Below are 12,426 nucleotides of genomic sequence, written 5' to 3'. Positions count from 1 at the left end.
CTGCAACAACGTAGGTTTATTTTGACCTTGGCCTCTGCGGAACGTTGAAACCAGGCGGAACCATTGGTTTCTCTTCGGAATCGGTAGAGTAACCAGACGGTTCTGGAGCTGGACTGCCAGCTGGAGAAGCTGCCGATGAGGCCCCGGGACCGAGCCAGGGTGATCGACGCGGCTATGGAAAGCCCTTTGGGCATCTATTAGATATCCTTGATATCAAACTTAAGTGTCATCTACTAGTTCGGACTTTGGCAGTACTAGTTGGACATTTTGTTGAACTAGTTCGCAACTTTGCTGTACTAGTTGAACAAAAACTCGTACTAATTACGCTTTTTCAGCAACTAGTGACACTTTTGGCCAACTAGTTCGGACAAAAGCCGTACTAGTTGAGCCAAAATCCCAACTAGTTGACTTTTTTGCGCACTAGTCGACGACTGGACCCAACTAGTAAAGCTCAAAGTCCTACTAGTTAACGAATGTGCTGAAAAAACGCCAACATGTTGACTACTTGAGCGCAAATACGCCTTACTAGTTGACTACTAAAGCTCAAAATGCTTACTAGTACTACTAGTAAGAGCCAGGATGTCTACTAGTACTACTAGTAAGAGCCAAAATGTCCACTAGTTACACTAGTGGGCGATTTTTGACCTTACTAGTACTACTAGTAAGGTCAAAATGTTTACTAGTACTACTAGTAAGAGCCAAAATGTCCACTAGTTGCACTACTAGGGTGTTTTTGACCTTACTAGTACTACTAGTAAGGCTAAAAGTGTTTACTAGTTGAACTAGTAAGAGACTAAATGCCCACTAGTAACACTAGTTGCGTTAAATGCTAATCAGGAGGCGGGACATTGTGCCTTCCTATTGGCTCTCCAGCAAGAACTCCACCCGGCCAAAATTTAACCCTGTAAAGCCTGATAAGTTTTCACTGTTGTTAACCGCCAGCTCTTTGCTTACTATCCATGCAGAATAAAGCATGAATTAATTACTTTTTCTATTAACAACAATGAATCTAAAGGTATTCAATTGTTTTTCTGTTGTTTACTGCTTGACTCATTTTCCTTGTTGCCTTTTTAAACAACACAAAGCTATGTAATCATTTTCTAAAACAGAAAAGCAGCTGCTCTGCTTCTTGCTTTTTCCTTTCAACACGGTCACATGAACATTTTATCATCCATATCATATCGTCACATTATTTAGCAGTGGTGATGGTTAAAACCAAGTCACCACAGAGAAATAATATACTATATTTTTGCTAATGAGCGGCAGTAACTCACCCAACATATACAGTAATGTTCAAAAATTAAAATCAAATGTGACTACTACACCTTGTTTATTAACTACATTATAAACAATGAACGAGACTACATTAGAAAAATAAACTCTGTCAGGCTCACTTTGATCAACAATAAGCATATAACACCTATATGTTAGCAGCACGGCTGTTATTTATGTGACTCATTTCAGTTGATGTGACTACAGTGAAGGCGGTGAAATCATTTATCCAGGAGCAGCTGCAGTGCGCAGCGACAACCAGCAGGTGGCACATCGAGCGGTCCAGATGCAGTGTTTGTCTCTGGGGAATTGTATTTTTATTTTTTATAAACATGACTGTTTTTCCTACAATTGTAAGTTGTAAATAGTTAATTGAGAGTAAACTGAGGAGTTTAAGGGGACAGTAAACACATGTATGTAATCAGATTTTGAATATCTAATTGATAAATATGTGAAAATTAATTTTAACCATATTTTACCACCTCCCCAGTTGTTGACTCTACTCACATGGTAGCTGAGGTCCAGAGCTCTCGAGCCCTCAACAGTTGGTCTCATGTCTGAAGCCCCTTATGTTGCTGAATTATAAGCCTTCAAACATGCACCAAGGTCAAGGTTCAAAGGTCAATATTTCTTAGAAGGAGCCCTGTAGAAACTTCATACTGACATATGTTACTCTCCAGGTCGAGACCTTTCCAACGATGTGTTTGGTTTAACTCTACGTCAAAGTTTTAATTTTCTCATTTCACAGATACAAACCATCCCAGACCTGGTTTCAGAGACAACTTTGAAGGACTGAGATACAGTGCTGCTTGAGAGTTTGTGAACCCTTTAGAATTTTGTGTATTTCTGCATAAATATGACCTAAAATGTGATCAGACATTTACACAAGTCCTAAAACTAGATAAAGTGAACCCAGTTAAACAAATGAGATAAAAAACAACAACATTTTTGTCATCTTTTTCATTAATTAATTGAGGAAATGATCCAACGTTACATATGTGTGTGTGGCAAAAGTATGTGAACCTCTAGGATTATCATTTCATTTGAAAGGGAAAATAGAGTCGAGTGTTTCAATCAACAAGACAACAATCAAGTGTGAGTCTGGGAGGCCCTGCCTTATTTAAAGAAGGTTTGTGGAAGTGTGTCATGACTCAAACAAAGGAGATTTCTGAGAACATTAGAAGAAGAGTTGCTGATGATCACCAGGCTGGAAAGGGTTACAAAACCATTTCTAAAGACTTTAGACTCCACTAGTCAACTGTCAGACAGACTGTATATAAATTGAATACATTCAACACCACTGTTACCCTCCCCCGGAGTGGTAAACCAACAAAGATCACACCAAGAGCAGGTGTGTAATAGTCCAGGAGGCCACAACAGACCCCAGGGTAACGTCTAGGAAACTAAAGGCTTCTCTTGCAGTGGCTACAGTCAATGTTCACATACTTTTGCTTCACACAAATATCTTAGATTGGATCATTTTCCTCAATAAATAAGCGAAAAAGATTTAAAAAATGATTTTTTTTGTCTCATTTGTTTAATTGGATTCACTTTATCTAGTTTTAGGACTTGTATAAATATCTGATCATGTTTGAGGTCATATTTATACAGAAATACAGAAAATTTTAAAGAGTTCACAAACTTTCAAGCAGCTATGTATAAAATGAAGCTTTTTGTTTGTTTTTTTTATTTTTTAGGGGAAATAGTGACCAGAATGAGTCACCTTCAGAGATTATTACACTGCTGATAGTCTAGTACATTACTGTAGGCTTGGGTTAGGGTGAGGGTAGGCTACTACAGGGCCAGCCTGACTTTGTTGGTGCTCTAGGTGAGATTTAAATTGGAGCCCCAAAAAGTGCAACAATAGTTCCACACTCGCACTAAAATGAAGTGTAACAATTATATCTCCGGCCCAGACAAATCCTCCCAGTTCTCTGGACAAAAGGCAAGTGGAGGTCAAGGTGCCATTCAATGAGTGTTTAGTGGCTGAACGACAAGTAAGGCTTTGAAAATCAACAGATGAAAACCCATCGACTGCTCAATTTCCAAAGCTGAACAGAAACAAGCAAACCTGTCAGTAACTCACTCAGTGCCCCTTCCCTTATTTGGTGCCCTAGGGGACTGTCTATGTGGCCTAAACCACGGCCGGCTCTGGGCCACTATTCACACAACCCTGATTATGATTCTTGGTTTTGGGATTTTATGTCAGCATGACATAGCAGCTCATTCAATCAGAATCTGTTTTATTAGCCAATGCAAACATACAGAGAATGAGTCTTGGTGTTTGCTCACAAAAATCTGCAACACACAAGAATGAAAATAGACAAAAGTAAGGTAATACTACTACTATTACTACTACTACTACTACTACTACTAATAATAATAATGATAATAATAATGATAATAATAATAATGATAATAATGATAATAATAATAATAATAATTAAGTCAATAAAGCAATATTAGAATTAAGTTGAAATTTTAAATTCTATTTATAGAGTGGAAATCTGAAATGAAATATTGACTGTACAGAGCAAATATGGACAAAGAATTGAAGTGAATGAAATATATGAAAGTGACAAGAGAATAAATTATATAAATTAATAATAAATTATTATTATTTTTAATTAAGGGAAATTATTAACATAATTAATAAATAATTAGATTATGTAACAGTAAGAGGTTGAATGCTATGCTCAATCTAAAGTCCAGTTTGATGATGGAAGTGAAATATAAAGTCCAGTTTTATAACCTCGTCTTCATCCCGTTTATAAACACACAACGTTGGAGGGTTTTATTGTTTTAAGAAAGATGATTTCATATTAAATATACTCAGCCACATATTCTTGGAAATATATCATTAAACGAACAACTTCACATTTTACAATCACAGGCTATAAAACAGCTTTTTCTAAACAGACATGATGGTGTTTGGATTCGGGTTGCGGCGGACGGCGGCAGTTTGAAACGGAATGAAGCCAACTGACGGCAGACAGCAAAACCAGGAGTCGAACGCGCCCACAACACAATGCTCTTCCCTAGCCTTCCGCTACCACAACCTGACAGAAACTACTTTATTACTCAGAATCAGAGGAGAAATAATGATGACTGATGGCCTCAACACTAACCTATCTTACTGTTGAGTTACTAAGGATACGTTGGTGTTGTTGTGTTGAGCAATCTTAAAGATATCATTAAGACAAAACTTTAACACCATCACAGTGAGGAAAACACTTCCGGTCGGCGGGTATTCCGGTCAGCCAATCAAAAAAGGCTGAGCGAGTTTATTATACATACACACATTATTTTCTTTACACTTCAATATACACTACAGTACGTTACCACCAATCTGCAGTATGATATAATGTTGTACTGACTATATGTTACGGCTTTAGCTGGCGTCATCACCATAGTAACGGTATGTTGAGAAATGTTAAAGATACTAAAATCGACAGTGAGGAAAATACTCATACGCGTCCTCTCCGGCCCCACCAGGCTGGTAATATTAAAATAAATAAATAAAATCAAGGATAATATCTTGTGATTAAATGTTGAGTGACGTAGTTATAGTTAAAAATGAATAACAAATGAGAAAAAAACCCGCTGCAGGCACAAACCTACTTCCAACTGAAATACATCAGTTTGAAAGTCGTGCAGAGTGTCACGGAAAATAACTAGATAGATTAAATTTCATGATTATTTCATGAATGTCATGAGACAGACTGGCTCACAAACGAGACGCTGCAGGTTTTCTGTGAATGATTCACGTCCAGCGCGTTTTGGAGTCAGTTTAACTCTGAATACTGAGGAGAACAATCAGCTTTCTTTCGGCTTCTGATGATCAGTCGGTCACAATTTTTGGAAGGGACAAATTTACATGTTTCATATATTAAGGTCTAAACTGTGTTGACGGATGGTTGGTTTAAATATCATAATATAAATGTCCTTTATGAAATTAAGACTGTAACGTGTTAGTTTACTGTACGGGTCCGGCAGAAAATATAACTTATAACTAATTCTCAGACAGCTTCACGGGGTTTCTCTGTTCTCTCTGCTTGTCGAGCATGATGAGAGCATAGACTATATTATAAATATTATTAATATATATCTTTATAAACAGTCTATGGATGAGAGACCGACAGAAGCTGCATCTTAACGGCTCTCATCTGCCACCTGCTGGTTGTTGTTCCGCACTGCAGCTAATCCTGGATCAATTATTTCAGCCTCTTCACTGCGGCCGCGGCATTGAAATGAGTGACATCTGTATGTGAAATGATTAACAACAATTTGGTAACACGGGGGAACTTCTGCTTGTCACTTCAGATAAGCTGTTTGGGAAGAACTACACAGGCTATTTCTACACATGTAATTAATTAGGCTATTGATTCACGCTACACACTGAATAATATATTACACATTTGGATAAAATATATTTCATGTGTAAATGAAAATATTTATGTAGCATATGTAGGCCTATTTATTTATTTTATTAGATCCTTGTGCTTGCATAATGTTGGCTGTTACTCTTGTTATAGAATGGCCATTCTATCCTCTTGGCTTTTATTTTGTCGTTTTTGCACCTCACTTCCGCTTCCTGTCTGAAAGTTATACGGGTAACTTTTTAAAACGTTGTCAGTAGTAGTAGTACCACTAGTACTACTAGTGACGGGGTTTTAAATGCCACTAGCACTACTAGTACTACTAGCGGAGTAGTATGGGAATAGGGTAACTAGTAGTACTAGTGGACTGCATGCGCATGAAACGGGTGGGATAATGATGAAATTCTGAGTCCTGATTGGTTGGTTTTCTTTATTTTGAACCAGAGAGCCATTTGGAAGTCTCATTTCATGTCTCATCATTAGCATTTTGCGCAACTAGTGTGACTAGTGGGCATTTTGGCTCTCACTAGTGGTACTAGTAAGGCCAAAAAAGCTCTACTAGTGTAACTAGTACACTACTGGCTCCTACTAGTAGTACTAGTGGACATTTTGGCTCCTACTAGTAGTACTAGTAGACATTTTGGCTCTTACTAGTAGTACTAGTAAGCATTTTGAGCTTTAGTAGTCCACTAGTAAGGCGTATTTGCGCTCAAGTAGTCAACATGTTGGCGTTTTTTCGGCGCACTAGTTAACTAGTAGGACTTTGAGCTTTACTAGTTGGGTCCAGTCGTTGACTAGTGCGCAAAAAAGTCAACTAGTTGGGATTTTGGCTCAACTAGTTCGGCGTTGGGCTCAACTAGTACGGCTTTTGTCCGAACTAGTTGGCCAAAAGTGTCACTAGTTGCTGAAAAAGCGTAACTAGTACAAGTTTTTGTTCAACTAGTACGGCAAAGTTGCGAACTAGTTGGACATTTTGTCCAACTAGTACTGCCAAAGTCTGAACTAGTAGATGACACTTAAGTTTGATATCAAGGATATCTAATAGATGCTAAAAGGGCTTTCCATACTTTACTAGTTGGGTCCAGTCGTCGACTAGTGTGCAAAAAAGTCAACTAGTTGGGATTTTGGCTCAACTAGTTCGGCGTTGGGCTCAACTAGTACGGCTTTTGTCCGAACTAGTTGGCCAAAAGTGTCACTAGTTGCTGAAAAAGCGTAACTAGTACGAGTTTTTGTTCAACTAGTACAGCAAAGTTGCGAACTAGTTGGACAAAATGTCCAACTAGTACTGCCAAAGTCTGAACTAGTAGATGACACTTAAGTTTGATATCAAGGATATCTAATAGATGCTAAAAGGGCTTTCCATAGTACGGCTTTTGTCCGAACTAGTTGGCCAAAAGTGTCACTAGTTGCTGAAAAAGTGTAACTAGTACGAATTTTTGTTCAACTAGTGCGGCAAAGTTGCGACAAAATGTCCAACTAGTACTGCCAAAGTCTGAACTAGTAGAGGACACTTAAGTTTGATATCAAGGATATCTAATAGATGCCCAAAGGGCTTTCCATAGCCACGTCGATCACCCTGGCTCGGTCCCGGGGCCTCATCGGCAGCTTCTCCAGCTGGCAGTCCAGCACCAGAACCGTCTGGTTACTCTACCGATTCCGAAGAGAAACCAAAGGTTCGGCCTGGTTTGAACGTTCCGCAGAGGCCAAGGTCAAAATAAACCTACGTTGTTGCAGCCGTGTTCATGTGAAAGATGTATTCTTACAAAAGGTCCATTTATAGACTTATCAAAATGCATTTAAACCAGTTTCCGAGCTGATTATGGCCCAAAATAAATCTGAGAGGGTTTGTGACTCTCTCAGATTTATTTTGGGCCATAATCAGCTCAGAAACTGGATCTCAGCTTGGAAAGGTTTTGATTGAAAGGATGAGAGGAAAAAACACAGGTCTGTTTTCTTCCAACTTTTACTAAATTTTTGCTCCTTTTCTTGTGCAAAGTGCTCCAGGTCTGTAAACATCCTTCATTTTAAAAGAGTCTGAGAATTAATATTCTGTTCTGCTGGCACCTGGAAGCTACTCGGCATCCTCTTCATCACATTCCTCACATATATTATAAATCCATTACAATTTTGTTATGCTGTTCTATGCTGTATTTGTGTAATGTGTCTTTTTTTGGTCTATTCTGTACACACATCTACTGCACATCCGTCCGTCCTGGGAGAAGGATCCCTCCTCTGCTGCTCTTCCTGAGGTTTAAAGGGGGGTTTTAGGGAGTTTTTCCCTTATTTAAATCACTGTACAGACTATAAAACCCCATGAGGCAAATTCACGATATTGGGCTATACAGAAAATAGTGCTCAAGGATGTAAAATCAGTCTTTGGTCTATACATGCCTTCACTTTCTGGACAAACCTTTAATGACTTGAACCAGAAGTATAAACCAAAACATGGCCATCACATTTTACAGTTTTTCCTGCTCTAACAAATCAAAACTGCCTGGCTTGATTTAAGGGAATAAGCCTATATAGGTCCTGCAAACCATACAACATTCTCAAACTGTGGGTCTGAGCCCAGTCTACCTGATGACACCAATAAGCTTTTTTCCTCTTTGACTTGTCAGATTTTTTTTTTTTAATAAATAAACTTAAGTCACTTCAGTTGCAGGGTCCTTGTATATTATGCATGCTGATTGTCATACACTAAGGGTGGGGGAGGACTTGAACTGTATCATTATGTTCATCAGTAACACCTGTTCTTTTCTTACTATGGATAGCAAGGTCTATTCTTACCAATGACTTATTGATTCATCTTTGTACACTGCCTGCACATTATGACCTTTGTTAGATGCAGCACATGAGTCAGCTTGTTATCCATTAACCTGAATTATTGCCAAAACAGCATGACAGATATCTTCATTAAAAGGAAAGAAGTTTATTTCAACATTGAAAGACAAGTACAAAAGACATTCTTAATCATTGCAGCTGTAATCAAATACACAGTCGTTCACACAGGCTCCATCACATGGACAGAGAAGGCTGACGACGCGGACCCATCACTGACAGCAGCTGGTGTCACATGTCTTTCCTTTGCACACGCAGCCAGAGGCGCACTTGCTACAGCCGGATGGGCAGCATGAGCAGCAGCCTGCATTAAGAAAAAAGTGTTACTGACAACCCTATGATCATTAATCTGTTGCAACAAAAAGCAGCCAAGGCCACCCTTTAATTCCAGGACAAGGATATTACACGAGTCAAAGCATCTTGAGCTAAACATTAAGAGGTTTGGGGTGGAATGAAGTGACCTTCTGTGATGGTAAAGCCACCTGGTTTCCTACATCTTGAGTAAAGAGGCAATTTTAGACAAGGCAGCATTAATTCAGCATGCAGATATGAAACGGCAAGAAGTCAGTCTTAAAAGAAAACATAAGAATCCTACTTGGTGGCTACTAGTAAAATATATACATTTCATCAACAGTCACCTTGACTGGATTCAAAATTAAGACACCTGTGAGTTAGATGTGTGTGTAAAGATGTGATTTGACTTACTCTTTTTGCAAGAGGTGCAGGAGCAGTTTGTGCAAGTGCAGGATCCTCCGCAGTTGCAGGTTCCAGCTGAAAGTAAGAACACAAGACATGTCAGCTTTAGGAATTCATTTGTGTATGACTGCAAGTCCTATAAAGTAATACCAGACGAAATATTAAGACCAACTAAATCCTTAAATAAAACTTACTCTTGGAGCATTCGCAAGGGTCCATTTTTCAGTGAGTGTAGTTCTCTTCTTTAGAGAGTGCTGCGTTTGTGTCTCTTCCCGTTGGAAGTGGTGGTATGAGTGTCAGAGAAGGGGCGGCTCTTTTATAGCATCCCGGTAACAACAAGACCGGGTGCAAAAAGCGTCTGTCACGCTGCACGCAGGCACGTAACTGACCATTACGAAGGGGTTTGTGCACACGACTCAACTACGCAGCTGATTCCCAAAAGACGCGTCGGCGTGTTGTTTGTAAATTACATTCAGGTACTCGTTTTCGTCCTGCTCCACATTGCAGAACTTGTGCGCATGTTTGGCCGCGTCGATTACCCTGGCTCGGTCCCGGGGCCTCATCGGCAGCTTCTCCAGCTGGCAGTCCAGCTCCAGAACCGTCTGGTTACTCTACCGATTCCGAAGAGAAACCAAAGGTTCCGCCTGGTTTCAACGTTCCGCAGAGGCCAAGGTCAAAATAAACCTACGTTGTTGCAGCCGCGTTCATGTGAAAGATGTATTCTTACAAAAGGTCCATTTATAGACTTATCAAAATGCATTTAAACCAGTTTCTGAGCTGATAATGGCCCAAAATAAATCTGAGAGGGTTTGTGTCTCTCAGATTTATTTTGGGCCATAATCAGCTCAGAAACTGGATCTCAGCTTGGAAAGGTTTTGATTGAAAGGATGAGAGGAAAAAACAAAGGTCTGTTTTCTTCAAACTTTTACTAAATTTTTGCTCCTTTTCTTGTGCAAAGTGCTCCAGGTCTGTAAACATCCTTCATTTTAAAAGAGTCTGAAAATTAATATTCTGTTCTGCTGGCACCTGGAAGCTACTCGGCATCCTCTTCATCACATTCCTCACATATATTATAAATCCATTACAATTTTGTTATGCTGTTCTATGCTGTATTTGTGTAATGTGTCTTTTTTTGGTCTATTCTGTACACACATCTACTGCACATCCGTCCGTCCTGGGAGAAGGATCCCTCCTCTGCTGCTCTTCCTGAGGTTTAAAGGGGGGTTTTAGGGAGTTTTTCCCTTATTTAAATCACTGTACAGACTATAAAACCCCATGAGGCAAATTCACGATATTGGGCTATACAGAAAATAGTGCTCAAGGATGTAAAATCAGTCTTTGGTCTATACATGCCTTCACTTTCTGGACAAACCTTTAACGACTTGAACCAGAAGTCTAAACCAAAACATGGCCATCACGTTTTACAGTTTTTCCTGCTCTAACAAATCAAAACTGCCTGGCTTGATTTAAGGGAATAAGCCTATATAGGTCCTGCAAACCATACAACATTCTCAAACTGTGGGTCTGAGCCCAGTCTACCTGATGACACCAATAAGCTTTTTTCCTCTTTGACTTGTCAGATTTGTTTTTTTTTTTTTTTAATAAACTTAAGTCACTTCAGTTGCAGGGTCCTTGTATATTATGCATGCTGATTGTCATACACTAAGGGTGGGGGAGGACTTGAACTGAATCATTATGTTCATCAGTAACACCTGTTCTTTTCTTACTATGATAGCAAGGTCTATTCTTACCAATGACTTGATTCATCTTTGTACACTGCCTGCACATTATGACCTTTGTTAGATGCAGCACATGATAGTCAGCTTGTTATCCATTAACCTGAATTATTGCCAAAACAGCATGACAGATATCTTCATTAAAAGGAAAGAAGTTTATTTCAACATTGAAAGACAAGTACAAAAGACATTCTTAATCATTGCAGCTGTAATCAAATACACAGTCGTTCACACAGGCTCCATCACATGGACAGAGAAGGCTGACGACGCGGACCCATCACTGACAGCAACTGGTGTCACATGTCTTTCCTTTGCACACGCAGCCAGAGGCACACTTGCTACAGCCGGATGGGCAGCATGAGCAGCAGCCTGCATTAAGAAAAAATAAGTGTTACTGACAACCCTATGATCATTAATCTGTTGCAACAAAAAGCAGCCAAGGCCACCCTTTAATTCCAGGACAAGGATATTACACAAGTCAAAGCATCTTGAGCTAAACATTAAGAGGTTTGGGGTGGAATGAAGTGACCTTCTGTGATGGTAAAGCCACCTGGTTTCCTACATCTTGAGTAAAGAGGCAATTTTAGACAAGGCAGCATTAATTCAGCATGCCAGATATGAAACGGCAAGAAGTCAGTCTTAAAAGAAAACATAAGAATCCTACTTGGTGGCTACTAGTAAAATATACATTTCATCAACAGTCACCTTGACTGGATTCAAAATTAAGACACCTGTGAGTTAGATGTGAGTAAAGATGTGATTTGACTTACTCTTTTTGCAAGAGGTGCAGGAGCAGTTTGTGCAAGTGCAGGATCCTCCGCAGTTGCAGGTTCCAGCTGAAAGTAAGAACACAAGACATGTCAGCTTTAGGAATTCATTTGTCTATGACAGCAAGTCCTGTAAAGTAATAGGAGACGAAATATTAAGACCAACGAAATACTTAAATAAAACTTACTCTTGGAGCATTCGCAAGGGTCCATTTTTCAGTGAGTGTAGTTCTCTTCTTTAGAGAGTGCTGCGTTTGTATTTCTTCCCGTTAGAAGTGGTGGTATGAGTGTCAGAGAAGGGGCGGCTCTTTTATAGCATCCCGGTAACAACAAGACCGGGTGCAAAAAGCGTCTGTCACGCTGCACGCAGGCACGTAGTTGACCATTACAAAGAGGTTTGTGCACACGACACAACTACGCAGCTGATTCCCAAAAGACGCGTTGGCGTGTTGTCTGTAAATTACATAAGAGCCCTGGACCCCGTGTCTTCCCTGCACGGGGACACTATAAACCCCGGAATAGTTGATGTGTTTACACGGAGAAAAACACTATTGTATAAATGAGCAGGGCAGAGAGTAGAACATGATTATTCAAAAGTACATCTTCATTCACAGATGAATGTTCAGGCTATAAATGGAAACTCAATGCCACCTGTGTCTCCCATTGGCATCCTGTTTAATTTGTGTGGTTGCTATTGAGTTTATATGGAGCCCTGTTTGGTTAAAGGAGAGAAAAATA

General features: G+C 39.6%; 2 protein-coding genes and 1 long non-coding RNA gene across 3 annotated transcripts; all 3 read right to left on the bottom strand.

The window, feature by feature from the left end:
- Nucleotides 1–75: 75 nt before the first annotated feature.
- On the bottom strand, nucleotides 76–6,029 carry LOC122985128. Its single transcript, XR_006404029.1, has 3 exons — nucleotides 6,020–6,029; nucleotides 4,873–4,875; nucleotides 76–172 (listed from the first exon to the last, which is right to left on the bottom strand). It is a non-coding gene; the product is annotated as an uncharacterized LOC122985128 (long non-coding RNA).
- Nucleotides 6,030–8,560: 2,531 nt separating this feature from the next.
- Nucleotides 8,561–9,506, bottom strand: LOC122985121 (metallothionein A). Its single transcript, XM_044355522.1, has 3 exons — nucleotides 9,380–9,506; nucleotides 9,195–9,260; nucleotides 8,561–8,793 (listed from the first exon to the last, which is right to left on the bottom strand). Exons 1-3 carry the CDS (start codon nucleotides 9,402–9,404, stop codon nucleotides 8,702–8,704), a joined length of 183 nt encoding a protein of 60 aa, XP_044211457.1. The 5' UTR covers nucleotides 9,405–9,506; the 3' UTR covers nucleotides 8,561–8,701.
- A 1,551-nt stretch (nucleotides 9,507–11,057) lies between these two features.
- On the bottom strand, nucleotides 11,058–12,009 carry LOC122985122 (metallothionein A). Its single transcript, XM_044355523.1, has 3 exons — nucleotides 11,877–12,009; nucleotides 11,692–11,757; nucleotides 11,058–11,290 (listed from the first exon to the last, which is right to left on the bottom strand). Exons 1-3 carry the CDS (start codon nucleotides 11,899–11,901, stop codon nucleotides 11,199–11,201), a joined length of 183 nt encoding a protein of 60 aa, XP_044211458.1. The 5' UTR covers nucleotides 11,902–12,009; the 3' UTR covers nucleotides 11,058–11,198.
- Between the last annotated feature and the right edge of the window lie 417 nt (nucleotides 12,010–12,426).

Source organism: Thunnus albacares, chromosome 7 (assembly GCF_914725855.1).
Source record: "Thunnus albacares chromosome 7, fThuAlb1.1, whole genome shotgun sequence".
NCBI classification, from domain to species: domain Eukaryota; kingdom Metazoa; phylum Chordata; class Actinopteri; order Scombriformes; family Scombridae; genus Thunnus; species Thunnus albacares.
The sequence above is the reverse complement of the archived record's forward strand: the minus strand, read 5'-3'. Positions and strand labels throughout refer to the sequence as shown.